Genomic DNA, 20837 nt, shown 5'->3' with positions numbered 1-20837 from the left:
TTCAACTCTAAGCTAAATTTTGGGACCAAAAGGGCCCAGCGCTAGTTATGTCATTGCTTGGCAGCTGCTGCAGACACCTCAGCCTTGTATTCTGCATTGACCACAGACTGGGATTTGGTCAGCCAGCATGAATGATGGTGAATAAATTGCCGCCCATTGATTTGAGCTGTGGCCCAATACTAATTGACGAAAATCCAATTTGATCTGCCAGGATGAAGAACTCTATTGATTACCACCATTGATGTGATTTTACAAACTGCTATAAAAATCTGTATTTCATTTTGAAAAGGAACAATCTCTGCATTCTGTTGTAATGATTCACGTTGAGCGAAATATCTAAATCCTATTCATGTTCTCATCCGATAGCAACCAGAAGTGAGTGGCATGATCGATGAGGAATTCACAGTTGCCAGACTGTACATCAGTAAAATGAAATCTGAGGTGAAGTCCGTGGTGAAACGCTGCAAACAACTGGAGAGCACCCAAACCGAGAGTAATAAGCAAATGGATGAGAACGAGAAGGAACTTGCTGCATGCCAGCTTCGTATCTCTCAGGTAAATCCACTAGTCAAACGTGTGTTGTCTTAAGGTGCATATCCACTAGCAGACTGTGAAACGACTGCACAATTACGACCTTGTAATCGTGTAGTAGTTTCACAGTCTGTGCTGTGCCTACACTGAACATTCAGTTGTTAGTGTAGGCACATCAATCATCCCCGAACAAGGGCAATCTGTCGTTATTGGTAAATTGACCAGCATGATTGATGTCGTAAACTACCAGCGAGAGCGTGCATTGCTGGACGTTTCCGACATAAATGTGCGCGATTTGTGCCCGATTGCTCAGCGATTGCACAACTACAATGTCGTAATCCTGCAATCGCTCAGTTATGTCGCGTAGTGGATACGCGGCATTACACTGACAGAGTATAGTAACCAAAGGAAAGCCACTAAGTCCTAGCTTGCCCGTCCAGTCAGGGACTGTCATGGCAACTGCAACTTCTTGTTCCACAACAGAGGAAGGCGCACAGCTTCTTACACCATGATAAGATATGAACAGCTGTTTTATGCAAAACAAAAAAGGCCAAGCACTCAGGTTAACCCCTGAATGCTTCCATAAACACCAGACACTTTTTTTTTTTTTTTAAACGAAGGTCACTAATTGTTCATACATAAATATGTATGTTGTATTTTAGGGTACATGACCCAGTTAGTAGTAGTTGAAAAATAGTGTAGTACATGACATGTTTTATAAATTAAATCTAAACTTTTTTTTTTTCTTAAAGTATGAAGCAAAGATCAAGTCACTGACTGAATATGTTCAGAATTTGGAGCAGAAGAAGAGGCAAATGGAGGAGTCTGCAGATTCTCTGAATGAAGAGCTTGTCAAGCTGCGGGCACAAGGTGGAGCTCTATACTCCTTTTTTTATATTTGTATCTTGTGACAGTCACCTAAACAGACCAGATATTCTAGAAAACCTGCTCAGTGTTTTAGGAAATCAGGGAGTGGCCTCTGGCTTTCATTGTTGAAGGATGGTAAATTATGAGCACTAATGGCCATTATTTTGATGCGTTTTCACTGCAAAACTGTCTCCATGTTGTAATCGATGTTCCTTTTATGTTTACCCAATCTGTGTATTTCAAACGAAAGGTTAGTTGCATTTTGGGTGCTTTTTACGCGCCTCATAGATTGGCCAAAGGAAAGCGACTTTTATTCTCCTTTTTTTTTTTTTTTTATATCCTTTCTTTGTCCTCATATTGTTGGCAGTGAAAACACCAATTCGCTGTTACGCTACTGCTGATATGCTCTATGACTCTGTAGATTGTGACTATATTGTGTCACAGCGCTAGTTGTGCTGCTGTTACCACCACTAATAGGCTTTGCTGTGCGCTGGATCTTGTTAAGATTTAGACTGAACCTGATTTTGACTGACCTCTTCTGAGCTACCTTCACAAATGGTGCTGACCAGGCTTATGTAAATGCTGGGCTGCCATGGCGGCCTCACACTACCATTAATGAAGCCTTGCTTATAGTGGAAAGTAACAGATTGTTTCTCCCTCTTTCGTTCCCTCAGCTCTGCCCTTGTGTGATTGATTCACATAAGTATTTTTGCAAAAAAGTATGATTATCATACAGAATAAAGGTTAGCTGGGCCTTATAATTGTTAGATTGTTGTGATTGATTTAGGGGCTGACTCACGAGGAAATAAGTCCCCCCTCTTATGATGATCCAGAAAATAATTGTAGTACTTGCGTAAAATCCTTTTGTCTGACTCTGCTGAATGATATTGATATTAAACTCATCCCCATCTATAACTAATCCCAGTAGCAAACTCTGTTATCTCTTTATCCAAGGCTCACAGGAGCAAATCAACAGAGGGATACAACTTTACTCTAACCTTTAACTTCTTACAGGAGAGTCTGAGCATAAAGGGCAGACATATAGTGTCCCCCAACGTATACAGAGAGGGATTTAATATAATTGCGAAAGTCCTACTTTCTCTTACATTTTATGGGGGATATTGATGCTTCCCAAAACTGCTGTTACTGATGAGAATGCTAAGAAATTGCTTAGTGCGGCATTTTCTGTCGCAAACTAGTAAGTTTGGATGTAAAAAACATTTACATTGTAAAGCCTTGTAAATTATCCGTAGAGGAGCAGCTGGATGGCCGACACAGCTACCCAAGCTCCATCACATGTCCCAAATGAGGCACTCATTGATATGAGGGAAAGTGCCTTCAGATTGTAAGATTGCATCCCTTCTGCAATGCCTGTCTGCTCACTGTTGTAATCCACCTCGCTATCGTTTGCTTCAATGCAGACCATCCGCTTTTTTGTGGGGATCAAAAATTCTCAGTTTTTCCAATCTTGACTTCTTTTTACATAGGGTTTAAGAGCAACACCCAACAGTTGAAGAGTTCTCTACCTCTGAAGTTTGGTCTTTGCAACATGTTGGTCACTGATTTTAAATGAAACTTCAAAACCACAGCGGTTAAAAGGATGGTTTTATTCTAACAACAGTCTTTTCTTTATGAAAAATGAGATGGACTTTGAGACAGACCCCCTCTGTTTGGAAACCCTCCATGCTGTGGAGATAGCCAGGAGTCAAAGAAAAAAAACATCTTTTCGCTGTAAGAAATTTTAATAACACCCACTCAGAGTTTAAAGTGGGTTGTTGTAATGCCATCAGCACAAAGTCCCAAGGAGCTTATGGAAGGATTGTAGGTATGCAGTCAGGAAGCCAGTGGACCTAATCCCGACAGCCGGCTTCCCGACTATCATATCCCCGACAAGGGTCTAAAGACAGGCGTCGATATGCCGGCGCCTGTCATTAGACATACGCCAGGAGCTCGACGCCCGGCATCCCGATCAAAGGGATGCCGGATGCGGATAGCCGCGGGGGGCTTTGGTTAGGTTTAGGGTTTCCGGGGGGGGGGGGGGGGATTTAGGATTAGGAACCCCCCCGGGAGGTTAGGTTTAGACTAGGGGAAGGGGGGGGTTAGGGTTAGGCACCCCTGGGGGGGACTTGGGTTTAGGCGGCGGGAAAGGGGGGGTTAGGTTTAGGCACTGGGGGGGAAGGTTAGGGATAGGCACCCCTAAGGGGATGGTTAGGGGGTAGAAACAGGTTAGTATATACTTACCTTTTGACTATTGGGATTTCCTACTCTGCCAGGATGCCGCTGTCGGGATTCCAACCGCCGGGCATGGGTCCGGCAGTAAATCATACCGATTCTGGATTGTATGGAGGGTCTCACGTTATTTTACAAAACCTCTGACATTAAATGGGCTAATTAAATGGATCTTCTCATACCAGGGGACACAAATCTTGCAAACTCAGATTTTTGCCGTGATGGACTTTCTAGGTTTGAGAATGGTCCCGATAACGGTCGGCAGTCCCTTTGCCTGAAAACTCATGGCTTCAATAGCCCCACCGGTAAATCTTGACATGTTAATTCTTGATGACGAAACAGGTCATGTCTGAGAGGAAGACATCACAACGGACATGGAGAATATATGTATATATCATGGCAGTCTGGTGCTACAAACAGCACCTCAACACCCTCGCTCTATACTTCCTTTTGAATGCATGATAGCATTGGAGGGAACAGATAAATTAGATTAAATGGAACCTATATAGTGGTTCCCATACTTGTTGCTGTGACACCTTGGGGTGTTGAGGGGCACTTGCAAGGGTGCCACGGGTTGGTGTTCCAGGACCAAATTAGGTCCCAAGGCTCCCAAATAGTTCAGGTTTTAGAGATTGAGCACAGGTGACTTAATTAGTGCCGGAGTCATTTTGATTTAACCACCTGTGCTCAACCATGGTTATCTCTAAAACCTGAACTGTTGGGGTGCCTTGAGGACCACATTTTTTAACCTCTGGGATAAGGAAAAACCAGAGCTGGTGGCTGCTAATCATAAAATGGGTGGACAAACAGCATTACAACCCTGTCTACCACCACATTACTGAAGCCAAGGATGATCTATAATCACAATTTAATAATTTTTGGAGAATTTCTAATTTTGAAACTTTTATGCCTTGGGGTGCCATGAAAAAATACTGATACTCTAGGTCTAGGGCACCAAGATTCAAAAAAGTTTGGGAACTATTGCTACATAGTCTAGTCTACCATACACTCTTGTGGGTCCCTGGTTCTTGAGTATAAATGCTCCACCTTGTGGTTCAACAGACATATTGACATCTGGCTGAGCCCCCATCCCTCTACAATATGCTGAAAAACTTTGATTGAAGGACCATTCTCCAGATGCATGCTCCTAAAATCTCTCTCCTAATTCACCATTCCTGGAATGATCACTGCTGCTTTTGCAGGAACAGTTAATTCCACAAAAAACATGATCTTGTTTTCCTCATTACAACGCAGCTCCTTATGCCTCCCTGGTTGTTGATGTATACCATTGCTGTGGCACTGTCTGATGGTATCTTATGGGCTGACCATATTTGTTTTCTTCTAAACTGTCCTCCACAAGCAGCAGAAGGCTGCCCTTTTAATCACATTTTGCTTTACCTACGCTGCAGCAAGACCAAAACCCATCTGAGCTGTCTCTTAGGGCTGCAGCAAGTAATTTTAGTGATATAGTGGTAGTCTTGGACAACCACATTATTGGAGCATCCACCTCTGGTCAAGATTAACATTTAGCCTTATCCTCTTTTGTGAGCAGGAAAAAGGGCCTGAAAACCGCTGACTTATTAGTAGCTTGCTTTCAATTTTTTTCACAGTTCACATAGTACCACTGAACGGATCTTTAGAAGGAAATTGTTTTTTTTTGTTTTATTTTATTTTTAAAGCATATTGTCAGATACCTCTGACTCTTCTTTGTATTGAACGTTTTGTGCTGGTCACACAGCCCATGCTAGATCATTCGCATCTTGCTGTTTATTGGAATGGTCCAGAAAGCATGTGGAATCATTCATGTCTGATTTAGCAGTAGCCTCTCCAAACTCCAGCTCAGTCTGTTTCCTTGGAGGGCTCTGATATTTCAAAGTGCCTATGCTGGGCATACATTGTCAGACGAAATGTTTATCAGACATTTTATCTGACTGCCTGAGACCAGCAGGTATTGGCCATACTATTTCACAGTGTATGACCACACAACATCTGGTCTCTTCCCCTGGGGAGATGAGATTTTCCTGTTGCTCCCCTGTGAAGAAACGGGAAATGTCGGGCATACACTGCCGGATGTGGCCGACCAATGATCGGATCATTTGGGCATGTTGGAAGACTCTTCGTTCCCGACCATCCGATCATCTCTGATCTGTCTGCCTGATGTGATAATTGCCTGTATGACGAGCATCGCAGGAGTAGCGGACTCTAGAATCCTAGGAAACCTTAACAAGACCCTGGACTGACATTGTTACACTTTGAGATTAGTCTGGCTCCTCGAGTGGAGTCTTTACTGAGCCCAAGGGCCCTCTACAAACAGATTTAGTAATTTGTTTTTGCAGAGGAGGTGGAAGGGAGCTTCCCATTGCCCACACCCCCAGGATCTTTGGTGAGATGTGAGAACTTTGTTACAAACTTGGCCTAAGATTTTGCCTACGTTGGCTCTGTGGGATGCTTTTTTTTTCAGTTTAGCACAGTATGCAAAGGCCGTCACACCTGAGTGTCATTAGGTACTTTTTGTGGTACATTTTGATATAATTCCAGACTTTGCTTTGAAATTAAGGATAAAGATTGCACACTACAGCTGTCCTATTTGTATCAATCAATAAAATACTGAATCTTGCAAACCGAGATGAGGAACAGAGCATTGGGCACTAAGCCACTTATGAAAGAAACTTCCCCTCTCTGTAATACTTCCCTACAGCAGAGATATACAAGAGGTGAGCTGGAAATGCCATATCCCTCTGTCTCTTATAGCAGACTTGCTTCTGTGAGGAACAACAGACAAAGTGAAAGTAATAGGTGGTCTGTGGTTTAGCAACTCCACCCAGGTTCCTTCACAAAACATGGGCACTGTTCAGAGGACCGTTCCATAAGGAGCAGTGTGGCATATCTGAATGAATGGTACCTCCTCAACCGGAGACTGTATTGAAGACACTGACTGCAGTGGCAGTTGCTGATAAAAATTACTGCTTCCAGGGCAGTTGCAGCTCTTCTAAAAACTCTCTACTCCTGTGGGCACTCAGAGAGGGGATATATAGAAGGTGGAGTTCACTTGGGAGTTTTGCACTTTAAGTATTACGTTCTGAATGGACCCTCTATAGCCCAGTGTTGCTGTCCTTCATAGTATGTGGTGAACTACATTTATTCTACTGTACTACCAAATGCAGCCACTTCTGTAGCTTGAAAAAAAATGTAAAATGTAAAATTTGAGAAATAAGTCCACCACCAAAGCTTGAAATTGGTCTGATTATGAATTGGGGAACCATCCAATCATGAAGTGGTTAATCTGGGTACACACTAAACTATGTGTACCAAGCACGATGTCGTTCGCGGTGGGATCCGGCGGGGATGCCGGCATAGGCAAGTACATGCACAGCGATAGCGGGGGCCATTCAGCAGCGGGACTGCGCATAGTCGGCGCCATAGCGAGTACACAATGTCATCCGGTCCGCCGGATCGGACAACATATTGTCTGGTGTGCACCCAGCTTAAGAGAACATAAAATAGTGCAGTGCATACGTTACTTTTCTGGAGTAAGCAATTGGATTGACCCCTAAATATCCTAGCTATGCATCTCCAGTAATCTGCTGTCTTTCATAGATGATAGCACAGACAGATATGAAGAGTGGTGAAGACCATAGATATTTGAGAACAATATTCTACCAGTATCCTTGCAGGAAAGGCTCTTGGAACCAATCAGACATTTTTCTTTTACTTTTTCATCAGTCGTAACCTAGTTGCTGTTGGACACCTGTCTCTCTGGTGGAACAGTTAATTAGAAATGTCTCCACTCCATGTGCTTACTGTAACTCTCACAATGTAAAAGGCGTTGCCGTAAGAGGCTTCATCCGAGCTGATGTGGCCGATCAAAATCTATTTTGCATTACTGTTGTGTTTACTTGCTAACTTCTTTATTTTGTTAATCATGGTATTTATCAAATCACTGAGATTATAATGGTAAAATTAAAGGCTTTGTGCATTATTGACGAACTTATATCTTTTTTCTTTTCACAGAAAAAGTACATGAAATGGAAAAGGAACATTTAAATAAAGTACAAACTGCTAATGAAGTTAAGGTATGTATTGATGAGGGTTTATATATTTTATTGTAAGTTGTCACATGTAATTGATAGTGTGTTAGGAATATATTGTAAAAATGCTGAAGTTAAACTTGATACTTGTCAGTAAGCACATCGTGTCATCTCATTGGCAGCCCACCCATTACATGTCCCACCTCTTACTGGGGTTTTGTTAGAACGTCAAGAAATGGAATAGTTAGTGGTGCAAAACTTTGGAAAATGAATGTCCCATCCGTTGGGCACAAAATGTATAAGTGTGCAGACATAGAGACACACACACACACACACAGTGAGTCTTGACAAAGGTCCTTAGGGACCGAAACGTTGACACTGTGTAATGGATTTATACTTTTTGTACAACAAGTGGTGAATGCTTTTTAACTGTATAGAAATGGGCCTTTGAGCCTCTAGAGGAGCACCCCCTGATGTCATTTTGTATGGACTAGATTGCAGTCTTTTCTGGACATATATATAGAGATATATATATATATCTCTGATATTGTTGCTCTGCTAGCATCGGGTGTTTATTTTTAACAGAAAATGTGTCTAAGTAGCAATGCAATGTGACTAGGACGCACCAGCAGACTGTGCTGAATAATGTAATATGCGTCACTTGTAGACCTGTGTACCCCTGAGTCTGTATATGAACCACAACGGAACTTGGAATGAAAAAAAGCTGTGGCCGCTACTTTGTAGCACTTCCTATACAGCTTCAGAGACTCAGTCACACACAGATATACAAGTGTTGCATATCAAATTAATCAGCAGTCTGCTGATGCGTCCTAGTCACATCACCTTTTGACTTAGACACATATTCGCCAAGAGGGGCTTTTTAGCGTGACTGCACCAAAGATGTACAAGGACACGTGTGTGTATGTATGTCTTTATCTTTTAAATGTCCTTTAGCACTAATAATTCTGTATTAGTAAATAGTAAAATGTTTTTGTTACCTAGCATGCTGTTGAACAGCAGATTCAGAGTCATCGGGAGACTCACCAGAAGCAGCTGAGCAGTCTGCGGGATGAGGTTGATGCTAAGGAGAAGCTGATCACAGAGCTTCAAGAGTAAGTTTGTCGTAATGCCTCACCTGTGCCTTTAAATATGGCTGTAGTTTTGCAGCAGATGGCTAAGCTGGGAAGGCAAGCCATGGACATCAGTGAAAATGGGAACACACTTCTTTATTACCCGTTCCATGTTCAGATTTGTTTTCTGTCGAAATAATACAATGTTTCACTTATTAAACTGTAGGCCATTGCTCTATGGCGACCGAACACCACATATAGCATAGATAATCTTTCTTACAGTTTTTTCAAGCAGGTAAACTATATTTCAGGTAGTATCAAGACAATGGAGGAATGTTTTATTTACGTTGTTGCTTCTTGCAGCCAAAGTCAGAAGATGATGCTCGAGCAGGAACGACTGAGAGTAGAACACGAAAAGTTAAAATATGCTGATCAGGAAAAGAGCAAAAAACTGCATGACCTCACGTGAGTACATGATGATTTGCTCCAGGACATGTTTTACTGTAGTATGAGAAATGATATAGATCCAAATCTGTGTTCTTCCTATGTGTAGATGCCTAGACTATACATAGGAAGAACAGCTATTGGCAGGAATCAGAGGTCTGTACAATGTAGTATAAGTGCGGCCTGCATTCAGACCCGTCCTGCTGTGATTCACATTCCCTAATGTTTTGCAATATTTCTTCAGGGTAATGCAGGATAGAAGAGAACAAGCACGACAGGATCTGAAGGGACTGGAAGAGACCGTGGTAAGCGCAGCATTGCTGATGTATACTGTTGCATTCTCTTACAGCACAATTTTACTTCAGATTCATGTTAAACCACCTATAATTCTAGGCTAAGGAGCTCCAGACTTTGCACAATCTCAGGAAGCTGTTTGTTCAAGATTTGACTACTAGAGTTAAAAAGGTAATCCATCTCCTCTTCATATTTCTTAGTGTTAATCTATGACCGTTCCTATGACTGAGCATATGTTTTCTAGAGTGCAGAAATGGACTCTGATGACACTGGGGGCAGTGCAGCTCAGAAGCAGAAGATAAACTTTCTGGAGAATAACCTTGAGCAGCTCACAAAGGTCCACAAGCAGGTATGTAGAGAGACCACTCCTCTAATTGTATTCACTGTTGTACGGTGCAGACAGTACAGAAATAAACAAAATATCCTTCGTAGTTGGTACGTGATAATGCGGATTTGCGGTGCGAGCTTCCAAAGCTGGAAAAACGACTTAGAGCTACAGCTGAGCGAGTTAAAGCCTTGGAGTCTGCTCTAAAAGAAGCCAAAGAAAACGCATCTCGTGATAGAAAACGCTATCAGCAGGAGGTTGATCGTATTAAAGAAGCTGTGAGATCCAAGAACATGGCTAGGAGGGGACATTCTGCACAGATTGGTAAATCCATTGTAGATAGTAACTGTTTATCGAATTTTGTTTTTTCATTTATGAGCAAGTAGGCACCACTTTATATGCTGCCAGAGTATTTGAAGAGGGCTGCCCTCTGCCTTCGGGTAAACGATGCAAAGTTGAAACTTTTACATTTGCAGTGATTTAAAGCTGCTGCACCATAACAATGGGGGGAATTCAATTTGCTTGTCGTTCACAATTTCATGCCTAAAGTGATGGAAGGTCAGGGGGCAATATTCAATTGCTTCGGACGCCTTTGCCTTTCGCACATGTTGTGCCCCATTAAACTGGGTTTAGCTGCGTAAAGCGGCTTAACCAGTCTAAAGTCCTGGTTAGCGCACCCGAAACTAGGGCTTTTCAACACCTCAGGAGGGTGCAAGCAGAAATGAATGCGCCCGCGGCATTAGCACCCCTGTTCGTAGCTACAATTGAATTGATCCATTGGGTGCCCATTTCTAAAGGTGTGTATCCACTAGGCGATTAAACAGGCCGATTGAACTATAACGACATTGTTATCGTTCAATCGTTTGCTAATCATCCGCAATTTGGCTGCGTGCCCGCTGGTTGTTTTTGACATCTATCATTGCCCGTAAATGGCTGGTCAACCTGATGATCACGTAGGGTTCAACGGGGATGATGGATGTGCCTGCACTGAACGACTGAACGTTCAGTGTAGGCACATCACAGACTGAAACGACAGCATGATTACAATGTCTTAATCGTGCTCTCGTTTCACAGTCGGGAAGTGGATACACACCTTAACAGCCACAGACAACAACAATTTAATTCCCCCCCATTGAGTTCTGTGCTAGTACGGGCAGCGGATGCGTCAGACTTCTGGCCAGCAATGTGGGGTGGTCTGTAGGCGCAAGCTGCAAAGTCCAATTTTTTTCATTTTTATTTAAATTTTTTAATTTTTTTTTCCTACCTCCTCCTCGTTTTGAGTCTTTGATATATAGGGCGGTATCCAATTAGCCCTGAACATTGTTTGGGCACTAATGGTTCCCCCGAGGCTATCCAATTAACCCCGAAGTCCGCCTGACGCCGGCACTGATCCAGGCTTTTTTTCGGGTCCTGATGTGTCCTGAAAAATAATCCACGATAAGTGACGTTTTTTCACAGCCTCAATGGCAAAATCACATAGGTCTGAGAGCTTATCACGGATCCTATGTGATTTCGGGTGAAATATCTTATAATTTCGTCCAAAATAATATGATAGGGGGGAAAAAACATCGGCTAAAAACAGGGATTTTTCACCGATCATGGCTAATTGGATACCCCCCATAGTAAGATAAAAAAATTCCTTAAATTACCTTCTATTTGACTGAACAAATGAAAATCTTGCCAGCAGTAAAGCGGAAATGATTTGGATTCTCTGTGTTAAACTTTCCATGACTTAATGAGGGACAATTATGGGATATTTTGCACAGAGGACTGTGTAGTAGTGGTAGTGATACATATAGTAACTAATGACATACTGTTTCATTTTCCTCCTTTTCTACACTGTTACCTGTAGTACAGATTTCATGCGTGTCTAATACGGGTTAGTAACAGTAAAGTAGAACATTATGACATATACATTACTGTAATGTGTTAGGTTTTTGTGATCACTCTTAATTAAAACAGTTTGTCACACAAGACTATAATCTCTCCTTTATTTCTTCTATGTAATAGCTAAACCTATCCGTCCTGGTCAGCACCCAGCTGCCTCGCCGACACACCCAAATGCAATCCGTGGGGGGACAGTGTTCCCTCAGAATAGTCAGCCGGTAGCTGTGCGTGGTGGAAGTGGGAAACCAGACAAGATGTAAGCTTTTTCCTTTTCCATTTTCTATATGTAGAATAATATTGATTGATGCTTGTGAATTTTAGTGTTTATTTCGAATGGCACTTTGGTCTCTATCCTATTAATATAAATATCTAATAAATGTTTAGGTTTTTTATTCTATTGGTTTTTCAAATCATTAGCACAGAAACCATTTTCTTTTTCATCCAAATTGGGGGACACTGCTGTACCTCAGGGAGTATATAGGGCACTTGTGCTTATTTATACATATATCTGAATCTAGTTTTACACAGATATATATTTTATAAATACTTAAGGTGCATACACATGTAACGATTTTCTGTCCAACCATCCAACTAGTTGATCTGGTAATCTGGTAAGGAATGAAAGTAAATGACAGTCAGCAATTTGCTCCCAAACGCTGGAAAATGGACAAAAACTGTTTGAACAAATTATTTAGATCAAACATTTAACAAACTTGTCTGACGACCATTTTCATCTGTTTTCTATCAATTTAGGAGCAAATTGCTGATCATCAGTTACTCCCATACTTTACCAGATTTTCATTCCAACCAATCAACAAGTTGGATGTAAGTTGGTCTAGTGTGTGGCCAGCTTTAGTGTTCACTCTGGGATATTTTTTGGGTAGGTTCCTGAAAATGTTTTGGATGCATGTAGTTATATTTGCATAAGTAAAGTAACATGACCCTTTATATAATCAATGTTAAAAAATATGTACTGTTATATAATACCCCCAATTCACATGATGACATAGTGTCCCAATTTATATTATGCCACAAAATATTGCCAATTCACATGCCACTCAGTAGTGCCTCTTATCTCATTATGCCACACAGTACCCACTATTCACACTTGTGCCCGCAACTCACGGTATACAACACAGTAGTGTCCCCAATTCACATTTTGACACAGCACTTGCCATATAGTACTGCCCACAATTAACATTGTGCTTCACAGTAGTGCACCCAATTCATAATTTGCCATTCCTAGCTCACATGTAAGCTGCAGTGTTAATAGCTGTATCTATCCTGCATGAAAATAAAATGTATTTGCACCCCTTGCAACGTGGTTTGTACAGGTGCAAAGATAGAAACGTGACTCACCCCATTATGGGACCCATACATCTGTAAATTATTGACGCAATGCCACAATCCCCTGACGCCTGGGTCGGAGCGTCAGGGAATCCAACATGTTGGATTTCCTTGATTTGCCAATTCAGGACAAAAAATGATCAGGATTGGCGAGTCGGGGAATTTTAATTTGCGCAATTTCCGCGATTACCTGATCATGGATGCCCACTGATTTGTTTTTGACTGGCGTTGAGAAATTGCGGAGCTGATGTATGGCACTCGGTTATTGGTATCAGTGCCACGAAAAGGACTGTGATAAAAATAAATAAATAAATAAAAATGGAATTTAAAAGGTTGCAGGTTCTCCTTACTTTTCCAGAATTATATAAAGCACCGCATCATTGCAGCTTGTTCGTAAAGGATTGGATTACAGAACTGATAACAGAACAAATATATTTTGGTGTAGTTTTCCTTAATATCTGAATATTGCACGATGTTGATTTTTTTTTCTTTGTTTTTATTTTCTTTATTTCAGCTGCTGAAGGATCGTTGGAGTACCACTCAAATGGGACGTGTCAAGTGGTGGTCGTCATTATTGGGATTCACTTACCTTTTGGGGATTGTAGGATTGTTTTTCAAATTGTAATTTATATCTGGCCTGTACAGCTCTTCATTATGCCCTTCAATTTTTTTTTTGGCAAATTCTTATTGATTTGCAGCAAAACTAGAGTTCACTTTTGATGTATTTGCATATGAAATGTAATTTAAGATCTAGCTCCATCTATTGCACAGTTTGTTATCCATGTCTTAAATTTAGTCTGCTCTGTGCCAAGTTTGAATGTACGTTACTGGTCAAGTAGAACCTAGTTACAATTATGTAAATCTTTTGTCTTGGGGACATGGAACAAACTTTAACGGTTTAATACACTTCCAGGTTAATCTTTTGAAATACGTTAACAGACTACTGCTACATTATACAAGGGCAGTAAGCTGGTCTCTGAAGTGACTTCACTTAACTTCAATGCTAAGCTAAAATACTGTAGTTTGAACAGTGTCTAGCGACTAAAGTGTGCTTTATAATACCTGCCACTGATCTGAAGTCTTACCAAACTGAAGATTTCAGTACTTGAGGCTACTCTTATATCTGCTGCTGAGTGGTTATCAGTTTAAATAATGTACAGTAACAAGATACAAGAGCAAAACTTTTATATATGATATGGGATCTCTGTTCAGAAACATTGAGACTGTCCTGTTCACAAGCACTAATGTATCACAACTCTACTGCTGTGAAAACATTCTGCTTCATTCTGTTAATAAATGTGTATGGCATCGTCATTGCCTATTTAATCACTTTACTGTAAAACGGAGCTTGCACTGGCTGTAGCAGTGTGTTTTGGGGTGTTTTCATGTTTCAATTGTCATTATTATACCACTTTGAAATGTCCATTTCACTAAAGATTATACATTCCTTGAAAAGATGGTTTAATGGAATGATAATATATATATAGATATGCAATGGACAGCAGTGTATCTTGAAAAACTTACCTCCTTTTCTGTAATTCACAAGTGAGACCTTATTCAGCAAGCAAACGTAAACTGGCTTCCATTATCTTATGAGGCACTGTGCCAGTTTGCATTGGGTTTGGAAAGTGTGACCTAAGCCTTCAAAAAATTCATATTTCTGCTGTTTAAAATGTCATTAGTTTTACACTCTACCTCCTAAATGATTAGGCATTCTCATACATTTATTATTGAGATAATCCTGTATACTTTGATTGTGATGGGTTTTCTATTCATGTACATTTTTTTTTTTTTAAATGCGCAAACCTCTAAAACAAAAAGTATAACTTGGAGAACTGAAAAGTTCTTGTAACCACTGGCTTTTGTTAAAGTATGCCCATCGCTTACACTTTGTGGGCTGAAGCCGTATGCATGAGCATGTCCCTCCATAGTTCCCAGTGAATCGATAGACTGCAGTCTCATTAATTTTGGCTCAACCCACAATTTGGCCGCCTCCGCTGTGTGAAGGCAATGGATACACTTTAAAGGGGGCTTGTAAAGATTGCGCTGATAACCTCAATTTGTGGTGCACACAACTCATGAAATCCAAGTGTAGCCTTTCTCCTACATGTAATGTAAGCATTAGATGGTCACTTTAAGTAATTGCATGATCTAGTCTCTATTGCAGTAAATTAAATGAAATAAGGAATAATCTGCTTTTACTGCGCTTCTAAGTGTTTTAGAATGGTCATCTCTGTGAAATGTTTGTGTGTTCCAGCAGTGTTGCAGTTATCTGCTGAATTATATTAGGATGCCTCTAGTTTACATTGTACACTCCATGGCTGCAATTTGCTACATGACTTTAGCTTGAGTATCACAAGGGATGACAAGTTAACAACTTTAGTGATAATGCTGACCTGCTGTAAAACACATTTAACACTAATCCCCTTCCTGTTTTGTTTTTTATATCTATCTCTGTCCAGTTGCTTGTCTCAGATGGTGTAAATGGTGAGAGGTATAAAGTACATTTACATGAGCAGGCGTTTTGGAGTCAATATCTTATAAAATGACCATCTGTCAGTACAATAGGAGCAAGTGCCTCAGTGGTGGTTGTCACTGGTTCCGAGTGCATTGATGTACTGTATTCATACTGTGTGCAGCCAACAGGTGCACTAACACAGGGACCTTCCAATGCACATCACACTAACAGGAAGCAGAATATTTTCCTTTGTGCCTCTGTTGCTGTCTTCTACATTTGTATGTTCAATATTTAAACAAAACTTCATGATATCAGGATTTTGTCATGAAATTGAATGGTTGAAATAAACATGCTTAAGCCTACACTATGGAATAGCATAATTTGTTGTGTTTCTTTTCCCCTGCAACAAGCGTAATTGGTAGCTGCTTTTAGTCTGTTAAAATATAATTATTTTTTTTAGACCTTTTTCTACATGAAAATCTTTTTAGTTTCTTTCATTTCCATGTATTTTCCTGGCACATTTTGTATGGGAAATGGTAAAACAGTACATCCGATTTGTTAGTCTATTTATTCATGGTGATCAACTAAATTATTTGCATTATTTAAAAACTATTGACTCTTACTGCACATGATCTGTCATTAATACAGTATACCAGTAAGAAGTGTCGGCGGATGAATTCCAATACAATTATACACATCAACATTGGGACGGTTAAAATGCCATTTAAGTCAAACTTTCTGCATGCTGTAAATGTATTTGTGTTTAAAATAAAAGAAAAACTTAAAATCAAGCATAGTTTGTCTTCTGGATAATTAGTTATGACAATCTAGTGTCATGCAGGGTTGTGTAGGTTTTACCTTTGCTGCAACCTGAATTTGGGTGTGGAACATGGTGGCACTGAAAGGGTCAATGGTTTTATAGTGTGACTGTTGTAAACGTCAATATAAGCAAAAAAAATTTAGGTTGCTTTAATAAATGGGTTGACTTATTTTAATACAAGCTGTCTCTAAGGGGTCCTTCCTTGCCAAATCATCAGAAAAAAAGTAACTTTTCAACCAGACCATCTCAGATTTTCGTAAAATTTGGTAGGATGATAGACTGCATGAAGTAACTTTCATATGTAACATTTTAGCCCTCAGTGATACACGGTGTTCATGCTACAGGGTTGCAAACATGACAAAAAATTTAAGGGCCTGATTCAGAGCCGGTCGCTATTTGCGGTCGTTCGTTCCAAAAAAAGGGGTTGCTATTCAAATGAACCATTCGCTCTTTGCTGTCTGTTCACGCCTCTAGGTCTGAACGAGCGAACAAAACTAGCGGACGTTTTTTGGGAAACTACGCCCCCTGGCCGCTCGCATCCTACGTCATGTCCGCTATTTATTAGATCGAGTACATCGACCAGGGTATGAGCTGCTCACTATTCTTGTGGTTGGTTTTTGCTACCACAATTTTGCGAGCAGTTCTGGCTATAAAATAACCCAGTGACGTGCTCAATGACGCTGCTGTTTTAATTATGCACACCCATAAAACGCCCGTTTTGACCTTTAAACACGCCTGCGATCGGATCTCCACTCCCCGTTTTCAAGCACCTTCCCCTGTTACCCACATACACCTCTTTCTGTCACTCAAATTATCAGGCATTTGCTATTTTGTGAGCACATGAATTTCGACCGCACTGACTTGTTCGTGCATGCGTATAACGATCTGTACGCATGCGCAGTTGGGCAAACATCGCTCGGAGCGAACGAGCGGCCGCTTACGAGCGGCTCTGAATCAGGCCCTAAGTTTTATGTTTGCAAGGTCAACTAAAACGAATCATAATTTCTAATTGTGGTAGAACTTTCATGTTGGTCTTGTTTGAAGCTTAAGGGACCAAAGTTTTCATAAAAAATAGTTTTATATTTAAATATTGACTTTTAAATTTCAAGGTCACATGATGTAACCTTTGACTTTGAATATCCTTAAGTGTGTGTTTAATTTTTCTCTTTGGTATAAGTTTCGTTTTGGGAAGCCTTTGGGAACAGGAGTAAAAACAATATTAAGTACGGCAGTTCATGTCTTCTTGCACTAACCATACAACTCAAGGCGTTTCTAAAGAGGAGGGGGCCCGTGTGCAGTCTTCGTCACAAGCCCCCTTCTCTCCATCCAGCAGCACTAGAGTGTGCCCAGAGCTTATAGCACATGCGCAGATCACCAGGAATTTGGCTGCGGCGGCCATTTTCCCTGTACTATGCAAACGACGGGAAAATGGCCGCGGCGGCAGACACCGGTGCTGACCTGTGACTCCGGAGAGGTAAGTGTAATATGGGTGTGCGGTGCGAGCCCCCCCCTGGACCCAGGGGCCCGTGTGCCCCACATATCCTGCACCCATTATAAATATGCCCCTGATGCAACTGGCAAGTTCAGACTTGTCTTATAGTGTGTGTTCTAGGGACTGCTATCAGTGGTTTTCCAACGATGGTCACCATCTGTGATAGCAATTGATGGTACAACAATCGTCTATAGTGAACCATCGATGGTTTGCACCACTCAGTTTGTGTGCAGATTCTGCATTAAGAACTAATGATACAAGACATGCTTGCCTCCGGGTGGGGGCTATCAGGTCGTCATTGGCGGCGTGGCTAGGGATATTACCCATTTGAAGCGGGGGGGGGGGGGGGTAACTATTCGAGTAATTTTGCCCCGCCACCAGTACACAATGCCGAGATTACTTACATTGTGAAGCAGGGGGCGGGGCAATGATGATGCGACTCAGCGTGTGCAGGGGTTTGTGTGGGAGCTGCAAATGGTTCGGGGAGGGGGTTAGGCAGTCGGCCAGGAGACTTGTCTGCTTTTCTGGGGGTCTGGGAGCACCATCCGATTTTCATGAGGCTCCCAGCCGTTACAGGAGAGTAGGCAAGTATGATACAAGGGACTAAGACAGTTTATCTCAGGGGTTCCCAAACTCAGTCCTCAGGGCACCCAAACAGTCCAGGTTTCAAGAATAACCATGCTTGACCACAGGTGATTTAATTAGTACCTGTCAGTTTGATTTAGCCACCTGTGCTCATTTATAAGCTCCACTCTCTGCATTACCCACATTCTGCTTTGGAATCTGGTTGCCACTGACTGCATCTTGTTTTGGTACGTCACCAAATACCCATTTTCATTCTTAATTTATTTGAAAACTGCATTCATGGTGTTCTGTGCAGGATATTTGCTTCCAGTCACATATGAGAATTTCTAGGCTCATCATTAGCTTATATTTTTCTTCTAGAATTACATGCGCAAATTATAGAATGTATTTATTCACCAACAAGGAAGACCAAAGTATTTAAAACAAGAGAGAAATAAAAATAAAGTAGCTACAGGTTGAGTCTCCCATATCCAAATATTCAGAAACACAGAATTTTTTTTTAGCATGACTGAGATAGCGAAACCTTTCCTTTTTGATGGCTCAATGTACGCAAACTTTGTTTAAGGCACACAATTATTAAAAATATTGTATAACATTATCTTCAGGCTCTGTGTATAACATGTATATGAAACGTAAATTTCATGTACAGTATGTACACATGGTATGCATATATTCCAAAATATGGAATATTCCAGTATCCAAAATAACCCTGGTCCCAAGCATTTTGGATATGGGAGACTCAACCTGTAACACAGGAGTTTCACAATCTATTTAGGGGTATAGTTTTGGAATTGTTAGATGTGTAAATAGAATGGCACGGCCACATGCACACATTTTTGTTACTACTTGCATAATTAAAATAAAAAAACTCCAAAAATAAAACGCATGAAACTTAATTGGTAACTCAGAGTAACTGTTCCCCATTAAACTTGCCCCTTTGCAAAGTTTGTAACATTTGTTATGGTTACACAGGTTAAATTTAAAACCTCCCATCATTAAGGGTTCACATGGTATGATTTCTGCAGTTTGCAAGGAATATACACTGCTCAAAAAAATAAAGGGAAGACTAAAATAACACATCCCTAGATCTGAATGAATGAAATATTCTTATTAAATACTTTGTTCTTTACATAGTTGAATGTGCTGACAGCAAAATCACACAAAAATTATCATTGGAAATCAAATTTATTAACCCATGGAGGTCTGGTTTTGGAGCCACACTCAAAATTAAAGTGGAAAAACACACTACAGGCTGCTCCAACTTTGATGTAATGTCCTTTAAACACGTCATACTGAGGCTCAGTAGTGTGTGTGGCCTCCACGTGCCTGTGTACAACGCCTGGGCATTCTCCTGATGAGATGGCGGATGGACTCCTGAGGGATCTCCTCCCATAACTGGACTAAAGCATCTGCCAACTCCTGGACAGTCTGTGGTGCAACGGAGCGAGACATGATGTCCCAGATGTGCTCAATTGGATTCAGGTCTGGGGAACGGGCAGACCAGTCCATAGCATGAATGCCTTCGTCTTGCAGGAACTGCTCACACACTCGAGCCACATGAGGTCTAGCATTGTCTTGCATTAGGAGGAACCCAGGGCCAACCGCACCAGTATATGGTCTCACAAGGGGTCTGAAGATCTCATCTCGGTACCAAATGGCAGCCAGGCTACCTCTAGCGAGCACACGGAGGGCTGTGCGGCCCCCCCAAAGAAATGCCACCCCACACCATTACTGACCCACTGCCAAAACGGTCATGCTGGAGGATGTTGCAGGCAGCAGAACGTTCTCCTTGACGTCTCCAGACTCTGTCACATCTGTCACGTGCTCAGTGTGAACCTGCTTTCATCTGTGAAGAGCACAGGGCGCCAGTGGCAAATTTGCCAATCTTGGTGTTCTCTGGCAAATGCCAAACGTCCTGCACGGTGTTGGGCTGTAAGCACAACCCTCACCTGTGGACGTCGGGCCCTCATACCACCCTCATGGAGTCTGTTTCTGACTGTTTGAGCAGACTCATGCACATTTGTGGTCTGCTGGAGGTCATTTTGCAGGGCTCTGGCAGTGCTCCTCCTGTTCCTCTTTGCACAAAGGCGGAGGTAGCGGTCCTGCTGCTGGGTTGTTGCCCTCCTACGGCCTCCTCCACGTCTCCTGATGTACTGGCCTGTCTCTTGGTAGCGCCTCCATGCTCTGTACACTACGCTGACAGACACAGCAAAGCTCCCATTGATGTACCATCCTGGATGAGTTGCACTATCTGAGCCACTTGTGTGGGTTGTAGACTGCGTCTCATGCTACCACTAGAGTGAAAGCACCGCCAGCATACAAAAGTGACCAAAACATCAGCCAAAAAGCATAGGAACTGAGAAGTGGTCTGTGGTCACCACCTGCAGAACCACTCCTTTATTGTGGGTGTCTTGCTAATTGCCTATAATTTCCACCTGTTGTCTATTCCATTTGCACAAC

At 41.6% G+C, this 20837-nt stretch overlaps 1 protein-coding gene across 1 annotated transcript in view; it reads left to right on the top strand.

Annotated features, from left to right (window-relative positions):
• Positions 1 to 16271, top strand: part of KIF5B (kinesin family member 5B) — a 66186-nt gene extending 49915 nt beyond the window's left edge. Inside the window, exons 16-26 of the mRNA XM_088447963.1 lie at positions 367 to 555; positions 1284 to 1401; positions 7639 to 7700; positions 8658 to 8767; positions 9089 to 9190; positions 9414 to 9474; positions 9563 to 9634; positions 9708 to 9812; positions 9896 to 10112; positions 11799 to 11931; positions 13537 to 16271. Of these exons, the coding sequence (XP_088304089.1) occupies positions 367 to 555; positions 1284 to 1401; positions 7639 to 7700; positions 8658 to 8767; positions 9089 to 9190; positions 9414 to 9474; positions 9563 to 9634; positions 9708 to 9812; positions 9896 to 10112; positions 11799 to 11931; positions 13537 to 13543 (1176 nt within the window). The 3' untranslated portion in view covers positions 13544 to 16271. The remainder of the gene's footprint in view (positions 1 to 366; positions 556 to 1283; positions 1402 to 7638; positions 7701 to 8657; positions 8768 to 9088; positions 9191 to 9413; positions 9475 to 9562; positions 9635 to 9707; positions 9813 to 9895; positions 10113 to 11798; positions 11932 to 13536) is intronic.
• Positions 16272 to 20837: the final 4566 nt, after the last annotated feature.

This window comes from Taudactylus pleione, unplaced genomic scaffold (assembly GCF_031769625.1).
Source record: "Taudactylus pleione unplaced genomic scaffold, aTauple2 ptg000446l, whole genome shotgun sequence".
NCBI lineage: Eukaryota > Metazoa > Chordata > Amphibia > Anura > Myobatrachidae > Taudactylus > Taudactylus pleione.
This window is presented reverse-complemented; position numbering and strand designations above follow the sequence as displayed.